This window comes from Symphalangus syndactylus, chromosome 15 (assembly GCF_028878055.3).
Source record: "Symphalangus syndactylus isolate Jambi chromosome 15, NHGRI_mSymSyn1-v2.1_pri, whole genome shotgun sequence".
In the NCBI taxonomy this organism is placed as follows: domain Eukaryota; kingdom Metazoa; phylum Chordata; class Mammalia; order Primates; family Hylobatidae; genus Symphalangus; species Symphalangus syndactylus.
In genome coordinates, this window is record NC_072437.2 from 94,755,143 (window position 1) to 94,774,031 (window position 18,889).

The 18,889-nt window shown below is 41.4% G+C and overlaps 1 protein-coding gene across 8 annotated transcripts in view; it reads left to right on the forward strand.

Annotated features, from left to right (window-relative positions):
• MTUS2 (microtubule associated scaffold protein 2) overlaps positions 1-18,889 on the forward strand; it is a 729,967-nt gene that overhangs the window by 645,721 nt on the left and 65,357 nt on the right. For 7 of the 8 annotated variants that reach the window (XM_055244645.2, XM_055244647.2, XM_055244648.2 and 4 more), the window contains one exon: positions 16,779-16,845. In XM_055244645.2, coding sequence (XP_055100620.1) covers positions 16,779-16,845 — 67 coding nt within the window. Of the gene's footprint in view, positions 1-5,289; positions 5,700-16,778; positions 16,846-18,889 lie in introns of those variants that run through there. The other variant, XM_055244651.2, reaches the window with a different exon arrangement.

Below are 18,889 nucleotides of genomic sequence, written 5' to 3' on the forward strand. Positions count from 1 at the left end.
GCCCCATGCTGATTTCTTCAGTGATTTCTTCAAAGGACATTTTGTCCATGGGAAGGCTCACTTCCTTCAAAGGAAGTCTCGCTCCCTTCATGTGGCTCTCAAAAGACAACAAACAGCACCCATTGCTTGTGGTACCCAATTGTCATTGACAGCTAGAGGGAACTAGGGCTCCTAGCAAGGATAGATGACTCCACAACTGGAGGAGGAAATACACAAGATGAGCCTAGGATATCTTGTGTCAGGAAGCAAGGAAGGTAGACAAGTGAGTTCTGCCAAAAGGACAGAGGGGCCAAAAAGAAGGGCTGCAGGCCAAAGAGGGGATACACTGAGCATCAAAAAACGGTAATTAGTGCAATGGACTAAAACATATTGTGTATGTCAAAATAAAAACATGAGTTTATAATTTATAATGATGTTTTTAAAAGGTGAGAGGAAACAAACAACAATCTCAACAACAACCTCATTGGGTACCATTTCCACACCAAGTCTTTTTGTTCAAGAAATTGGCACTTAAAAGGTAATGATTAGGCATTTATCCTGTCCTTCCTGTACAAACTGTATTGCAGGAAATTAAAATTGCCCTAGTTGTACAAACATATAATTAGATAGAATAAGTTCTAGTGTTCGATAGCACAGTAGGGTGACTATAGTTAACAGTAATTTTTTTTTTTTTTTTTCCTGAGATGGAGTCTTGCTTTTGTCACCCAGGCTAGAATGCAGTGACACGATCTCGGCTCACTACAGCCTCTTGCTCCCAGGTTCAAGGGATTCTCCTGCCTCAGTCTCCTGAATAGCTGGGATTATAGGTGCCTGCCACCATGCCCAGCTAATTTTTTTTTTTTTTTTTTTTTTTTGAGTAGAGACGGGATTTCACCATGTTGGCTAGGCTGGTCTCAAACTCCTGACCTCAAAGTGATCTGCCCATCTCGGCCTTCATAAGTGCTGGGATCATAGGTGTGAGCCACCATGCCCGGCCAACAATAATTTATTGTATATTTCAAAATAGCTAGAAGATAAGATTTAGAATGTTCCCAACACAAAGAAATGATAAATGTTTGCAGTGATGGATATCCTAATTACCCTGATTTGATTATTACATATTGTATGCATGTATCAAAATATAACATGTACCCCATAAATATGTATAAATATGTATCAACTTAAAAATGTATGTCAAAGTCACCCCAGTTGAAGAAAAATTCTTTTTTTATATAAAAATTCCATCTAATAAATGCAAAAAGACAAAAATAATCAGAACATTATGTTTCAGTCCCCAGTGAAATAATTGATTCAAGTAATAATTATTAACAAATGAAGCCATTATATGAAAGGTTGATGGGGAACTTTACAATGGAGATGAGGCTATCACATCCTGATCCACTCTAGCTCACTAAAATTGGAACACCCAGACACAGTGGCGTGCTTCCCGATAGAATGAAACATGAAGCACACAGCATCACCTCTGAGATGTTATCCCTGGAATTGAACTTGAATCTAACCCAGATTTGAGAGCTAAATTTCACTTAAAGGGATGCAGGAACAGGTGAAGTGACATTACAAAGAAAGAAAGAGGCAAATCCAGCATGTAGGACATTCTACAGGGCGGCTGACCCAGTTTCTGAACAAGTCAATGGCATGGCAGCGAAAGGAGAGGAGGGGTGGGGATTGCTGTTCATAGGAGACCCAAGATACTTAAAACCTGATGTAATACATGGACCTAGTTTGGATCCGGATTCAAACAAAGAAACCAGAAAAAAAATTTTTTTTTTTTTAGAAACCAGCAAAAATTTTTTATGAGCTAGGTATTGGATACCAAGGAATTATTGTCAATTTTATTGTTTTAATGGCATTGTGGTTATGTAAGAAAATGTTCATAATTTTTAGCAATGCATACTAAAGCCTGTAGGGTTTTGCTTAGAAATACATTCACATAGAAATATTTTAACAGACCAGATGCTAGTGGCTCACACCTGTAATCCCAGCACTTTGGGAGGCCAAGGCGGGCAGATCACTTGAGGTAAGGAGTTTGAGACCAGCCTGGCCAACATGGTGAAACCCCGTCTCTACTAAAATACAAAAATTAGCTGGGCGTGATGGCGTGCACCTGTAATTCCAGCTACTTGGGAGGCTGAGACAGGAGAATTGCTTAAACCTGGGAGGCGGAGTTAGCATTAAGCTGAGATTGCACCACTGTTCTCCAGGCTGGGTGACAGAGTGAGACTCTGTCTCAACAAACAAACAAAAATAGAAATACTTTAACAAAGAAAAAAGAAAGACAAGGGACAAGTGAAAATAAGGTAACAGTCTTGGTAATTGCTGAACTGGGGTGATGGGTATATGAAGAAAAAGTAAAAAAATAAAAGTAAAAAAGGATAGATGAAACAAGTGTGCCATCACCTTGATGACGGTTGATCCTGGAATTAGGGATATGAAGACCTTTGGTATTTAGCTCTATTTTTCAGTATGTTTGAAATTTTTATAACACTTAAAGAAAACAAGGCACAATTCTAGAACATGAATACATTTCTCAAAATCTAGGTCATGTGCACTGAGATCATAGTACATGTGTGATTTCACCAGTGTAGGAAGGACTGGACTACGGAAGTGCCGTGCCCTTCAGTGCCCTCTGTGCCCAAGAAGAGAAGCTGAAAATCACCTCTCTTTATGTAGATCCTCCAGTCTCACACTAATCTCCTGTGAGCAACTGGTTAGCAAGGGCTCTCATACATCTCCTAAGAGTAAGAAGTAATTTTCTAGTATGGTGCACTCTAAACTCTAATTTAGAATAAAACTGTTTCCTAAGGGAAACTATCTGCAGGAAGACAACTGAGCTGGAAGAAAGCATTCTTTAAATCAATGTAGGGAGCTTAGCTTTGCAGGCCTTCCCACCCCACCTGGCTCTGTCCACAATAGGGCTTTGCTCTGTCTTGATTTAATCCATACCTGCAGTTCAGGAGCTGTTTGCCTCCAGGTAAATGCAAGCTACCACTTCTCTTTTAGAAAAACTGTGATAAAATATAACAAAGGATTCCCCATCTTAACAATTTTTTAGTGTAGAGTTTATTGTTAAGTACGCATGATCCTCAATTTACAACAGGGTTATGACAATGCACTTTCAACTTAATGGTATTTTCAATTTACGAGGGATTTATCCTGCTATAGCCCCGTTGTAAGTCAAGGAGTATTCTGAATGTGTTACGCCATCGTAAAGTGGAATAGTCATAAATGGAACCATCATAAGTGGGGAACGGTCTGTGTATTCGCACTGTAGTGTGAATCCAGAACTCTTCATCTTCTAAGACTAAAACTTCATGTTCATTCAACAATTCCCTACTTCTCCCTGCCCCCAGTCCCTGGCAACCACCATTCCACTTTCTGTCTCTGTGAATTCAACCACTCTAGGTACTTCATATAAGTGGAATCGTACAGTATTTGTCCTTTCTTGACTGGCTTATTTCACTTAACATGATGTCCTCAAGTCATTCATCCTAAGATGAATTTAGATGAGTTAGACATGTTTTGTAGCATGTCTCAGATTAGTTAGGCATGTTTTGTAGCACCTGTCAGAATTTCCTTCCTTTTTAAGGCTGACTAATGTTCCACTGCATGCATGCATCCCATTTTGTTTATCTGTTCCTCTGTTGGTGAACATTCTGGTTGCTTCCACCTTTTGGCTGCTGTGAATAATGCTGCTATGAGCGTCGGGAGTATACTAAGCCACCACTTTTTGCAACATAAAGTTTTTCTCATAGATTTCAAAGTCCTAGGAACAGCTTTCAGCCCAGGTTCAAGCTCTAGGTACTGTAAGCTTCTCTCCCTCTGAGAGGTCTGCCCAAGCTCACTGCCAGGGAGCATTAGCCTGAGTGAGCGGGACGCAGCTCTGGACCTCACAACATCACAGAGCCCAGATGGGGGTCCCTGCCTTTTCCCTGGCACACTTTGTTTTAAAACAGTAAAAATAAAACATGCTCATGAGAGGGTAAAATGTGGACATTCACTCCCTCCTGTTTTCCATTCCTCAAGGGTCGGCTGCTATTCCATGAATGTGTGAATCTTTCCAAAGCTTTATTCCAAACATATGCAAATGTGTGTGTTTGCTTTGTTTTTTTTATAAAAGTTTGCTTTCTCAGTCAACAATGTATATCATCTTTCCATATGATAAAAAGGCATTGAAATATCTAAAATATTCCCCATTTTTATGCTGTTACCAACAATGCCAAATTGAAGATCCTTATGCATACACGCTTGTGTATTTATGTGAATATTATTATAGCATAGACGTGCAAATGGTGGGTCGAGGTGTGCGTACATTTAATATTTTGATAGGTACAGCCAAGTCGCCTTCCTGAAGGATTATGCTAATTTATCTGTTAGCTTTAAAGAAAGGTTTCCATTTATTCTTTCAAGTTTAAGGCAAACATTCCAGTCTGTTCCTATTTGATCACTAAATACTTGCCTTTCTCCAAGCCTATACTACTTAATTAAAATCTGCTTGGAAAATCTCAGTTAAGTTAGTAAAATCATCTAATTTAAACAACTATTGTCTGTTTACAGCCTTCGGCAATTTAGTGGGCAAAACTGTAATTGTATATTTCTAAACATTAGAAATTTCAAGATTTCTCCTCTGAGGGGTATCAGGGCATATAAAATCAATCAGGTAAATATTTGCTGCTTTTACTTTCAGGATTACATAAATATATTTTTAAATACCAAGTCTTTTTTGAGAAAACAAAAACAAACTTTTGCTCCTTGATTCTTTGCTTTTCTGATTTTTAACTGTGTGAAAAACTAGAAAGATCAAGTCCTTCAAGGCTTTTATGCCAATTTGCCTAGGAAAGATACCTGCCCCAAGCCCCAATTTTAATTACTCAAGCCAGTTGAATGGTGTCTGTATGTCAGCCTAGGCAAGCGACTTCACAGTTATATTTTAAATATGAAGATTTCATCAAATAAGACAAAAAAATTGTTCATGACATGCAAATTAGAAAATGAGAAATTGGCGGTTCCCATTAGCAACAAATATTCTGAGAAGAGTTTCATGGGAGGAGAGGCCATATACATCACGTTTATAAATATTTTTACTTCCCAGAAAAATAGGAGCTAGGATTGCAGCAGAGCCAAGCCCTGGCAGCCCTTGCGGGCGTCCCCAGGCAGTGCCCTGAAGCCCAGGCTCGCCTTTTGTGCTTCCTGCGTCCGCTCCAGGCGTGTCTGCGCGGTGCGGAGGCGCATCCCCGCCAGGGGAGGGCTGGGAGCGGCCGCGCACCCAGTGGAGAGCAGGCTGTCCTTTTAGGGAGCCGGCATTGGTAAATGCTCTGTGGTTATGCGACTATTGATTTGCCTCACCCTGAGGATTCCAGTGGCAAAGTGACCCTCCCTCCTGCCTGTCCCCTCCCTTCCTGGCTCCTGCCCGTCCTCCCTCCCGCAGCAGCAAGATCTGATCGCTGCTGCCCTGCTCTCCTCCTCCTCTCATTCCTCTGCCTCTTGGATTCCTGAAGTTTAGGAGAAATAAGGTAGCCGAGGGACCACATGGAAGTTGTGACAGCTCCCAGCGGCGCGCCCCTTTCGTGTGTGCCAGTACCTCGGCTTAGGAGTTGCCCGCTGACACCTTGAATGAAGGAGGTCCCCTTGCCAGCCAGCCTGCCGGGATGGGCCATTGCTGCTGCAAGCCTTATAACTGCCTTCAGTGCCTGGACAAGACGGTACTTTGCCTTCCCTCTCTCTTCTTCCCCCTCCTCCTTTGCAAGGGCAGAGAGAAAGCCGTGAGCCAGCCACCTCTGTGCCTGTCCCCCTAGCATGCGTGTGCGCTTTGTTGGTGAACAGGAGGCTCCCTTTACTCGTTCCAATGTGCTGAATTGTGAGTGGTGTTCACAGAAACATTTGGTCTCATATACTCTGCAGTGCCTTACATAATTCTGTATTCCTGCAGTCTCAAACGTAACTGTTGCATTTTCCTGAAATATTAGGATTCTGCTCCAACATCTTGAGATCAAAACTGCCAAGAGATCTTTGGAATATTCTTAATGCATTTTAATGTACCTGTGAAACCTAAGACGTTCCACTGGGGAATTTAGATTAGTTAGGCATGTTTTTCTTCGCCAAGTGCTAACTTTGAAAGTTTACCACTCTTTTTTCAAAACAGCACTCGTTCTTGTAATTTACATTCTTCACATCAGAGAAGAAAGCACACAGTATAGTTGTTCTCTGTGTACTTCTTTGCATCACAGAGAAATGAATAAACATAGAGGTGAAAACTTAAAAAGCCAGAGAGAGTCTGAGGGTGTGTTCAAGTCTTTACAGGAGAAAAATTCACAGCCAGGGAACTGAAAATAGAGTATGCATGAGAATTATATAGCAATTCCAACACAAAGCCTTCCTTCGCTTTTGACATTTGCCTACTCTTGTGAGCTAGCAGAGGGATTAGGATATGCTTTTAATTTCATTGCTAGAAATCTGTTGGCAAGAACTCTTGTCTCTGTGAGATATTTTATTGTCATGCATACTTGGATTTCTCCAAGATGCATGAAATGGGATTTCACAATTGAATTGTTGAAACTGCCTTCTTCCTACCCATGTGGGCATCAGCTATCTAGATAGCTTGAGGTATGTGACCAGGAGAAGGAAAACATATGGCTTAACATACACACTCATCAAAAAGCGGTCACTTGGGAGCATCTTAGTTACCAGTCTGCTTATGAACTCTGACCTAACGTAGGGTTACTTACCACTTAGGAAAATTAAACTGATACCTTAAAAGTCACTTACTAGTTTTGCTCCAATAGAAATAACTACCTCAGTGGATTTGGCTTTGCTACCATGAGTATGAACTAAAATATTTATATACACATTTATGTGCTTTTAACAAAAAGAAATATAAAGCATTTGCGCTCAATTGTCTGCACATCTAACACTGAAGGGATTAAGCCTTTTGCAAAGTGGTCACAAAAGAGTATTGAAGACTTACAACAGTAGTTAAAATAAAAGGGAAAGATTTGCTACATGTAAAACAGTATTATCAATTTCGTATTTCTAAATCCTAATGCAAAAGTTTTAGAAATAGAGGCTGTAATATGGAGGACTTTTGGTTTGAGAAAGTATGTTTCAAAGGGAATCTGTTTCCCTATTTTGTTTTAAATTGTTTCCCTATTTTGATTTAAATCAAGTTCTTGAAAATGATTGTCCCTATGTCATTCTTGAATTCAGAGATTTTGGAAGATAATTTAATGTTACTTCATCTCTTTAGCAGTATGATGTTTAAGTAACTTTCCAGTGTTTTAGCTTTGAAACTTCCAGTTCTATACAAATTATTTTTTACTGATGAAAACTTTAAAACTTACACTGCTTTTACCAGCTTTTTCATTATGTTCACACCTACATTTCTTTTCTTTTCTTTGCTACATTTCAGAATAGTATTCCCATTTGAAGTTTTATACATATATTTTCACAGGTGCTCTTTTAATGAATTGAGGACTTTCTTTTTAAATTAAAAAACACATTATTTTATGTAGTTGCCTACTTTGCAGAATAACTCCACAGGCAGTATGCCAAAATCATTTATTTAATTGATAGTACCTATTGGGCCAGGTATTGTATACTAGGAGCATGATAGGATTCCATTCCAACTTCAAACTCTAGAAATCAAATCAGAATTCCCAAATCCCACAACAAAGTTCTTCAATCTCTTAATCAACTCTAACAACCCCAATCATGTTGATATACAGTTTAAAAGAGACCTGGTAAAATTGTTGATAGAGTTGTTTCTGATTACCTTCACCTAGCTTAATAAACCTTAAAACAATAAACATTTCCTCAGAACTCCATATAGATCAAAATAGCAAACTTCATTTTGAGAAATCAAAACAATTTAACAGTTTGATCATAGTGCAGCTAAAGCTGTTCTGAAAAACATGACAGGACAATTAAAGATACTTTTAAAGTAATCAGTTTCAGAGATCTGACTAAAAACTATGAATATTGACTAAAAACCACGAATACGAGGATGCTTATTTAGCATTAATTTATTAGAGGAAACTGGAATCTTGCCTAGAGTATATAATGAAAAAAATTAAGTGAACAAATTGTTTAAAAGCTGTTTGTGCTTATGTATTTCCAACTTATAAAGACCTATCCATTGGAAATATTTATTACTGGTTTACTCTGTGCCTAGTTACTATTGGGACCATCAAATAATTCTTAAAAGGCATGACCGGCCCTTATGTAGTTTACCAATAATTGGTTTGGTTGTATTTCTACCTTTTCCAGAGAACTTACAAGTGGATAGGCAACAATAACACACACAGAACAATTAAACATTAGCACAAGATGGAGTATAATTAAGTGAAAGTTATGTAGTACTGACCATACCTGTTTCTGGAATTTAGTGAAAGGAGAAGTCAGGCTAGAACCATAGGCAAGGTTTCTTGGCAAAAGTGGAACATGAATTACACTTTGAAGAATGGGTGGAATTTTATTAAACTAAAGAGAAGGAATGTATTCCAAGCAAGGAGCACGTAAGGAAGGGTCTTTTAGCCTCATTTTATGAAACATGAGAGGGGCAACCTCATGGTAAACACAGTGGGAGATATGGTGCATAGGGAGTGTGGAGAAATTTCCAGCATGAAAGCCAGACCCAGGTTTTTTGTTGGTTGATTTGTTTTTTGTTTTGTTTTGTTTGAGACAGGGTCTCCCTCTGTCACCCAGTCTGGAGTGCAGTGGTGTGATCATGGCTCACTATAAACTTGAATTCCCAGATTCAAACAATCTTCCCACCTCAGCTTCCCAAGTAGCTGGGACCACAGGTGTGCACCACCACGCTCAGCTATTTTTTTTTTTTTTTTTTTTTTTTTTTTTGGCAGAGCTGAGGTCTCGCTATATTGCCCAAGTTTGTCTCAAACTTTTCGGCTCAAGTGATCCACCCACCTCAGCCACCCAAAATGTTGGGATAATAGGTGTGAGCCACCATGCCTGGCCAAAGACCCAGGTTTTTAAACTTGAGCTAAATAAAAAGTAGGGATCTATCTTGGGCTTTTGAGCAGAGATACAGTCTGTAGAAAGACTCGTCTACAGGTATTTGAAAGGAATGATATGACCCAGATGGATCCCAAAGAGCACATTCACCTACAGACTCAACCTGGTCCAGGATGAAGCCAGGAGCTCTACCTGCACAGAAACTCCTCATCCATAACCTTCCTGAGCTGATGATTGTTAGAATTGTTGAGTTATTAAGAGGAATAAACTAGATGTATAAACTAGAATACGAGCTTCCTTTTTAACGATACAAAATATAACTGATAAGCAAACGATAACAAGCCTGATAAACATGTTATTTCTTTTTAGAGTCAAAAGTCTAGCTCATAAGAAGCCTTGATGCGAATGGAATCTGAGCCAGCGAGTTGCTCTATAAGAATCCAGTGGCCTCAAAGCCTTCTGGGTTCATCTCCCATATCCCCGCTCCCCTGAAATGTTCCTGGCCCTGGTGACTGCCTTTCCTAAGCTCCCTTCACTGTCCAACTCCTCTTGTAATGGACCTGTTATTCCTCACACCATGTTATAGATTCAGTCCAACAGCAACACTTGCTGGTTTAGGTATGGTCCTGTTCCTTTAGGGGTTAATTTGCATATCTCTACCCTAGCCTAGATTCTAATCTCAGAGGCTAGTCTTATTTACCTTGTCTCTAAATTCTTGGCAGGGGTGGGAGTTGGGAGAGGCACCTTACTGTTCCTCCCAGGTATGTGTATGTGCTCTGACAGTAATAAATTTGGGAGGGTTATTAGAGGAAGATAGAATCCAGAAAGGTCAAGAAACTTCTTAAGTGATACACAAATGGATTAAAACGCAGGCAACTGGCTAATTCTCCTTTCTCCTGCACTTACTCTGAGACCAGAATCTCCCAGCATGACTTCTTTGGATCAGCATTTCATCTCCTTGGCCCCATTAATCTCTGTCCTTTGCCATTGTTCATTAGTAATGCAGGTATGGTGTGATATTCCCTTATTAACTACAGCCTCTTGGGAAAGCTAGATGTCTTTTTACCCAGTGACTCTTCGCCACATGCACAAAGGCAAAGGCTGAAATTATGCATTTGTAGTCATTTTGATTTCTTCTAATACACGGTATGACTTTGCTCGTTTTTCACACAAGTAGACACTGAAATGTATTGAAGAGTATTACATGGGAAGGATACATTGTTTCTGACAAGCCTATATGAAATTTCATTTCACAGCAGAAAAGCAGATCGTTATACAAAAAACACAGAGGCCCTAGTGTTAATGATATGTGAAAGAAATAATACTTATTGATTAACTCAAGGCATACTATCAGTGCTGCTTTAAAGCTATAATAACTGAAATGAAAAACAAAAGGTCAGTCACCTGCCATGGGATTTTTCCACAGAGCTTTATATATTATGGATCTGGCCAATCTTCATAATATTAGTATTGAAAATGAGTGCGATAGCCACAAAAGGTGGTATGAAAACAACTCAGATACTTGCATTTTGTTGCTGTTACCTTGCAGCTGGTTCATTTTGAAATACAAAAGAGTGTTTTCCTATGAAGATGAAGTTCTACCATGTTGATTTTAAACCCTGATTTAAACTCATAGAACCCTAGGTAAAAAGCAACAATGTTTCTGAGAAGCGTAAAAAAACCTTTAACCTTTTTGCAATTTAGTGTGCATGTGTGCCACATTTGAATTTTTTAAATTCACAATTTTAAAAGATCTGGAGGTTTCCTCAAATACCAGAATTCTATAGATCTCTTATTTAATTTCCTGTTGTGGTTCGATTCTTTAGCTTGGGAAAAAATGGCCCAGCTCACAGGGTTGGATTTTCCTGATCCACACGGATTTTAGAGCAGGCTAAAAATATAGGAAAGATTTGTTGGGAGTCTTTGGGCTTACGTATATCTTTTTAAATTTACATATATATGTATTTTCTTTTTTAAAAAAAAATCAGGTGGGAAAGAAGGAGCTGATGAAAATGCTCAAATCTGCAGTGAGTTTGATGAAATTGTCCTCAGTACCCCATGTAGCCAACCAAGAATTCCTGCAGGGAATTTCATAGACCAGAGGCAGAAAGTTAGAGGGAAAAGGGGCCCATCTGATGGGCTGACAGAGGTTCCCAAAAAGTCCCAGATGCTGTTTTGCCTGGGGTGCTCTCTGCATATGCTGCTGCTCTCAGTTTAAATCTCCAAGACAGCCTTGCCCTGCTGGGTCAGATCACAGTGTTCTGTAATTGTTCATCCATTTACTGACTCTCTGGAAGTCAAGTTTCTTGAGAGGAGAAATGTCTGCCAGGCACATAGTAGGCACTCAGTGAGTATGTGTTATTTGGTATACATTTCCTATTTCTGGATGAATTGGGGTGAAAGCACCTCAGATTTACCCAGCATTCAGTTTTAGTAGTAAATAGCTGTTCTGTTGGTTTCTAATTTGAGGAGTGGCACAGGTGGCTGACGTCCAAGCATAGAATCACACGGATGATGCTAACAAGGACAGGCGTTTTCACTTCCCCATTACCACCAGCTTCACAGGGTAGCATCAACCATCAGAAGAGATAACGCCCATTGACCACACATGTTAAAATAACAGAGTATGGCAGGCTTGCCTGGGCTTTGGCCACACATCTGATTGCTTGAGGTTAATGGGATGATTAGTGGGTTGTCTGCTTTGCAAGGCTGCTCTTGCAAGGAAAAGGGAAAGGCAGTATCTCCCCGAGTTTGTGAAAAGTCTTAGATTGGGAGCCATGTCTAAAAAGAAGTGGAGGCTTCATGGTAGCAGACTTGCAGGGGTATGTTTAGGGCAAGACGTACAGGGAGTGAGTTGGATGTTTCATGCGAGTAACTTGTCTTGCATCCCATCTGTGAATAAGAGATAGACCACGCCAGAATGAATGGAGAACTCAGCGTGCAAAGGAGAGCGGTGCATGAACAAATGAAAGAGGTAGCTAAGAAGGCACAGCTGTTGTTTTGGGGCTTAGATAAATGTTCTTAAAGTGTCAATTTCCAGTTAAGCCTGTCATAGAATAAACAGAATTTTAGAGGAATGGCCTTGTTAGGCTTTATGATTTCTGGACTGTATCACCAGGACAGTTTGGATGATTAACACTGAGATCTATTTTTAGCCCTCTTGAGTGAAAACAGGAGCTCATGTACTTGGCACTCATTAGGAATTTTCCACTCATCCCCCATTTAGAGAGGCACTGATTTAACCCTGGGCCCTTAGAGGAGGCCTTGATCATATTTCAGTCAACCCACAGTGTCATCACCCAGACCAGGCATAGTTTGGGGAATGGAGGGGAGTAGTGACTTGAGATCCTTTCCAAGGGAGTCCTGGGTGTTCAACAGAACCTAAGGGCCTTGCAAGATCACACTGGATTCTGTTGAACCATGATGGATGGAGGAATAACTTTTTGAGGCAAAGAGCAGTAAATGGAAGATTCCTTTAAGTTCACTCTTGCCTAAGGAACAGTGTTCCTGCAGTCACAGCTATTGACTCATTTCATTGCAGGGTGGCACTACGTCATTCTGGTTTGGCTTGCAGGAAGCAAAAAGTAACTTACTTTATGCAGAGGATTCATAAATTAGAAGAGTTGATATCATTTCAGAAACAAGCACTTATGGAGGAAGGGCTGTCGCCACACTGCGCAGGCTGGCCTCCGCGAGCCAGAGCAGAGCTGTGCCAGCATCTTCAGCAGCAACTTATTCAGAGGTCATCAGACAGCATCCTTCTAGAAGCTGGTGGGGAAAACTAAACAACTACTCTCTCAGAAGTTATAGCCCGAGTAAGCTATACTGAAATGGGTCCAGACGCTGGAAACAGACTAATGTGCAACTCACAAATCAACACCTAGGACACAGACAGGCAGTTCAGGCTGTGGAGTGGGATGTGAATGCAGCCAGGACATTGTTTCATTGAGACAGAGTAGTCAGGAGCGGACCCTGCCTCTCTCCCAGTCAGACATGAAAAGCTTCGTGGTAGTAAGTGCTCAGATCCAAGCCAAGGCTCAGTGCATTTTGGATCTTGTTGTTGCATCTATCTAAGCATGGCTAGGAGGGGAAATCTTGGCGTGCTTGTGTTTGATGAAGAGTGTGGACGATGGGTGGAAACTCCTGCCTTTGCCATTTCCTGGTGGGTTGTGCAGGGGCCAGCCACTTCACCATAGAGTCCCAGTTTCCTCCCCCATAAAGGGAAATCAGACCTGGGACGCTCTGGACAGTGCCTGGAGGAGTAAATGACGTACAGGGCTTACCTAACATTGTGCCTGGACTACAGAGAGCGTTTGGTGCTGGACAGCATGAGTCACCTGTAGTAATTAGTAAATGATACTTAACCAGAACTTGCCAGAGTTAAGTTATTTTCCTTGACATTTTAGTCATCAGGTTTGTTGCTTATCTTTGGCAGCCAACCCTTCCTTGGAAAGCCATCTAATGACTATAGTTTGGAACTGGCTGGTTTTAGAGCCTGAACTTGCAAAAGGGTGGATGGGGTCATTTTCATTGGGTCTTCGTGATCTGTTTTAATAGTCTCGGCTTCCCCAAATGGAGATGGTACAAGGTCTCTAATCTCACTTCTATTTCCTTTCCACTTCCTTGCCTCTCTCTCTCTCCCCATCCCCTTCCTTCCTTTTCTTGCTTTTTTTTTTTTTTCATTCTCACTTGGTTTCCAGCAATCTTATTTGTGTTTCTCCTAAAGCAACAGATGGACAAGGAAGGCCTGACCACAAAACATCAGCATCAGCTTTTCACCAAAGTGATTCAAGTCTGAAGGTCTTCATCAGCAGTCTCCCTCATAGTCAGTACCATACTGAAGAGGCCTGTCCCTCTCATAGGGCCTTCCAGCCACTCCTTCCCTACAGGCCTGATTCTTCTGTGGCTGGGAGTGTGGACTGATTTGTTATGATGTGAGAGATCGCTAGGGCATGACTCTGTTAACGTCCAGCAGGGGCCATGACAGGGAGCTGAGGGAAATGTTGGCTTTCAGTTAGAAATTAGAGTTCATTTGTTGTTTTTGTTATGTTCTGATTGTTCACTGCCTGGCCTTTGCAACTCTCATTGCTCTGAGAGTGAACACTGTATAATGCTATTTCTGGACTGATAAGCATACTATTTCAATTCTCTGGCTGTGTTTAGAGAATTATTTAGGAATGTGTTTCGGAATTAGAGAATATGAGTATTCAGAATTATTCTTGGCAGTAAAAGCAAGTTAGTTGTTCCACTAGGTTAAGATTATTTCAGGGTCAATACCAAAATTAGCGCTCTCCAAAATACCAAATTTGCTTAACCTGCAGGAACACATTGATTGTCATCTGGCCATATTATGCTGCTGTTAGAATGAGCATGTCATCCCTGTGATCTCTCTGATTAGAACATGTTCCCTGTTCTGGCTTCTCCAATCTCTGAACCACACCAAAAATTAAGCAAAATTAGGGCAGACCAGGAAGGTGCTTACAAAAACAGAGCATAAGGCCAGGCACGGTGGCTCACACCTGTAATCCCAGTACTGTGGCAGCCACAGATTAGACAGATTGCTTAAGCCCAGGAATTTGCGACCAGCCTGAGCAACATGGTGAAACCTCATCTCTACTTAAAATGCAGAAAATTAGCTGGGCATGGTGGCATGCATCTGTAGTCCCTGCTACTTGGGAGGCTGAGGTGTGAGGATACCTTGAGCCTGGGAGGTGGAGGTTGCAGTGAGCCATGATCACGCCACTACATTCCAGGCTAGGTGACAGAGTGAGATCTTGTCTCAAAAAAAAAAAAAAAAAGCGTAAGACTGATAGGCAAATTCTAAATGCATTTAGATAATTAATATAGAAAAGCACCTATTATGTATAGGATGTTATCCAGTTGCAAATGAAATAAAAGGAAACAGAAATATAATAACAACTTACACTTGTATGAGCTTGCTAAGTGCTGGACGCTAACTACATCACATACATTAATTTAATCCTCATGACAACCCTGCACAGTGGGTGTGGCATTAGAGTAGGAATATTGAGATATAGAGTAGGATTATGCAATAAAATACATGCTCTCAGATGTAATTGTTAACTCTGAAATGCAGGGAAAACAAGGATGCTATGGGCTGGGATGGAAGGAGAGAACTTCAGAAATGAGATGGGAGGTGTCCGTTGGGTCTGTCTTAGTCTCTTTGGGATGCTGTAACTAATATCATAAACTGGGTGGTTTATAAACAACAGAAATTTATTTCTCACAATTCTGCAGTCTTGGGAAGCCCAAGATCTAGGCTCCAGCAGTTTCAGCGTCAGGTGCGGGCCACTTTCCCGTAAACATTAGTACCTTCTGGCTGTATCCTCACACGGAGGAAGGGGCAAGGCAGCTCCCTGGGATCCCTCTAATTTTATTTGTGAGGGCTCCACCCTCATCACCTGATCACTTCCCAGAAGCCCCACCTCCTAATATCATCATCTTGGAGGTGAGGATTTCAACATGAATTTTAGGGGGATTTAGGGGACACATACCTTCAGACTATAGCAGGGTCCATTTCCCTTGGACACATCTATTGCTACATTTTCTTAAGGAAACCATTAGCTAATAATTTTTGACTCCCACAATGAAAATAGCTCTCAGCGTATTATGAAATACAGTTTTATTTTTGACATGATGAATATTATGACACAGCTTAGCAAATGCCCTCTGGATAACCCGAGACCCTCCCACCAACCCAAAGCAGCACACTTGTTCCCCGTATCTAAAAACAGCACACCAGAAACAATATTGTGAGAACGGTCTGGTCACATTCCACACACGTCCTTCAGAGGTGCTGAAACCAAAGGCAACGCTGGTTCAGGAAGAAAGAACATTCTCAAGGCCCCGATGATATTCATGCTAGGTATTCGGTCCACATTTTACTCACAATTCCCTCTCTGGAAATCGGTTTGCTTCGAGAGTCCATTCTACAGAATGACAGAGACTTTCTTTGAAGGCCTGTATTTTTGGTATCTCAAACTTGAAGAGAGTTTATGTAGCACATCTTTTCTGGTAATTGTGAGTAATAAAATCATAATATGCTGTTTATGGTGACTCAATAACGCAGATTACAAATTCAGCACATCTTCAACTACTTCCCTACTTTATATCAGAGGATGTATTTGATTTGAAAACAACTTAGCAGTCATTTAGTTATACGGGGCATTTTTGGCACTAAATGGTATTTCAAGTGTGAGATTTCCTCTTTTTTCATCTATTGATGCTGACAGTGGAACAAAAAACTTGGAAACCTTAAATATTGTTGTTGGTCGTATTACAAAGAGAAATGTTTCATGCTAAGCCTTCTACCCTGATCTTTATTATTGATTAAGTAGCTAATCATGTATGGACAAAAGGGTAAGTTTAAAAAAAATTTGGTAAAACAAGCATGTGGCCCTCAGAGAAATATAGCACAGACTTTTTTAATGATCGGAAATCTCATAGTAGTGATAATAATAAACACTGTATAATAATATATGACAATAGATTAATGGGTGGGACATAAATTTGCAAAGAATTAATGCAGGATGATATACAGGAGTGTAATCTAGACAAAACACAATCACGGGTATTATTAATATTATAATGCAAGCTTTGCCATTTGAATGGGATGCAAATGAATGAGTCAGACTTGACTTTGTAAGTTTTTACATGCTTATATAATGTGAAAATTATCTCCTTGAGCACTAGACTTATAAATATTTGCTTAATACGATTCATTAATTAATCATGTGAAAGTGCTTATCTAGCATAAAACTAGGGGACTCTCGGTATCCGTTTTGTTTTTTCAGAATGAAAGTGCCCTTGTGAAAGAAAAAGAGCTGTCAATCGAACTTGCAAACATCAGGGATGAAGTTGGTAAGTAGGGCATTGAAAATGAGGAGCATAAAGAATGTCTTTTCCTGATTCCTATGAATGTGTAACAAAAGCAATTACACCTCCTGTAATAAGCCAGTGCATACCTGCCTAGATGAATGAAGTATCTTACCCAGCACAGTGGTGGGCTGCTGTAGCCTTAGTGGGGAACCATAATTTTCACGTCTCTGTTGTTATAAAGACAGCTTCCTAACAGTTCACAGTGGAACTCATCAGGCCTTGACTCTGCTATTTGCAGACGGCAGCTCATACATCAGTCTGCATTGATCCATCTGGGTCCCCTCTGATAAAATGAGGTGCTGTCTGCAAGATGGAGATGTTCCATGGCATCCTGCCACTGTCTACCCTGTTGTGAAATACTCTGTGATCTAGAACAAGGTCAAAAACACAAATCTGGTTGGATTAAAAATATGAGAGTCCATGTTGAAATTTCTAATCTTTGGCTGATGAAACGGTTTGGTTGTCTGGACCATAGAGACCTTACAAATAAAATGATCCCCAGACCCTGGGGATGTGGCTTTCACTGTAGGCCAAAGACAGGACGAGGTATTTGCCATGTTCTCATTGCTTGATCCCATTTTCCCTCTTGAACATCTGTTATTCTCTTTCCCCAGGAATCAGTCAGCAAAGCTGAAATACACATGCTCTGTTCCCATTGCCCGCTATTCTCTTTACCAGTGAGCACTTCTCCTCCATCTAGTGTGGTCCTGGGAGCAGCCCACCATGTGCAGGTGTGGCTTCCTCCATGAGTGAAGGGATTGGAGCAATCCCAGGTGTCCTTGGCAAGTAGCCAGCCATGCAGATAGGCAGAAGGCTGAACTTTCCCAGGGACCACAGCCCCTCGGGTGTGCAGTGGACAGAATAGTGAGATCCAAGCATAGCTTTCCCCAACCTTTGTATTCCTCTCTCCCTTTGTTAAAATGTTTTCTTTTTCTCCCCTGTGAGTTCTGTGACTTCTTTTAACGTTAAAGTAGGTCCACAATGGTCTCTTCTCCTCTCTAAGGACAGCAGGTGCTTGTGGGGAAACAACAAATAACAGGCCCCTTCCCAGCCTTGCTGGTGTGTGATCTGGAGCAGCAGGACCCTGCTACTGCTGCAGGGACACCTACACCCGGACACCCCTTCTCCCTCGCCAGGAGAAGCCCAGGGGTTGACGCCAGATGTAGGCTTCTTCCAACAGTCAGCTAGGAAAGGCAGGGCATGAGGAGCCCTGGAAAGCTGAGGTCCATGGGAGCCATATCTGACCTGGCTGGAAAGAGGAGTGGGAGGGGAGAAAGTGGCCCCACTCCCCGCAGACTCTTGCTGGAGAAGTCTCATCCTTCCTTTTTGCCATTGTTGTTGTTTTCATGGAGATTGAGCCTAATTTCTATTTGTTGGTATCACCCCAAGCAGCATTCACAGTGACAGCTCCAGTGATGACCTCATTGCCAAGGCCTCCATGGTTGAAGCCTCTGTGCCCCTATCTGTTTCTTCATCAATTTGGCCACCCCTCATGATCCAGATGCCCACATCTGGCCTCAAAGACCTGTGTTGAGAGTGGCCCCCACTTTTTCCTGAAGGAAAGCTCCTGGTACACTCACTGGTGACCCTGCCCAATGCCAGGGACTGTTTCTATTCTTCTCTAAGGAAGGACTCACCACCCTTCACCCATGGAGCCATGGGTCCCATGTGATTGGCTGCCCTCGTGTGCATGCACACATTGTACACGCATGCGCACACACACACACACACACAGAGAGAGCCATTCTTCTGGATGACTCCCATGGTTCCTTTAAAAGGACCTTCTGCCTCCTTCCCCACTGATGGAAACTACCTTATCAAAAAGGATTTTTTTAATCAAAAAAATCCTCACCTGATGAACCACTCATCCGCTTTAGGGCCTGTCCTCAATTGGAGGTGACTCTGAGGCCTCTCCTCCTCAGCGAAGCTGCCGAAGAACAGGTTTCACCTCTGCTGACCTTCAGGTCAGTTCCTAGGGGATGTGGAGGGGAGACAGCTGGGAGACCTTGCCTCGTCCCCTTCTGGA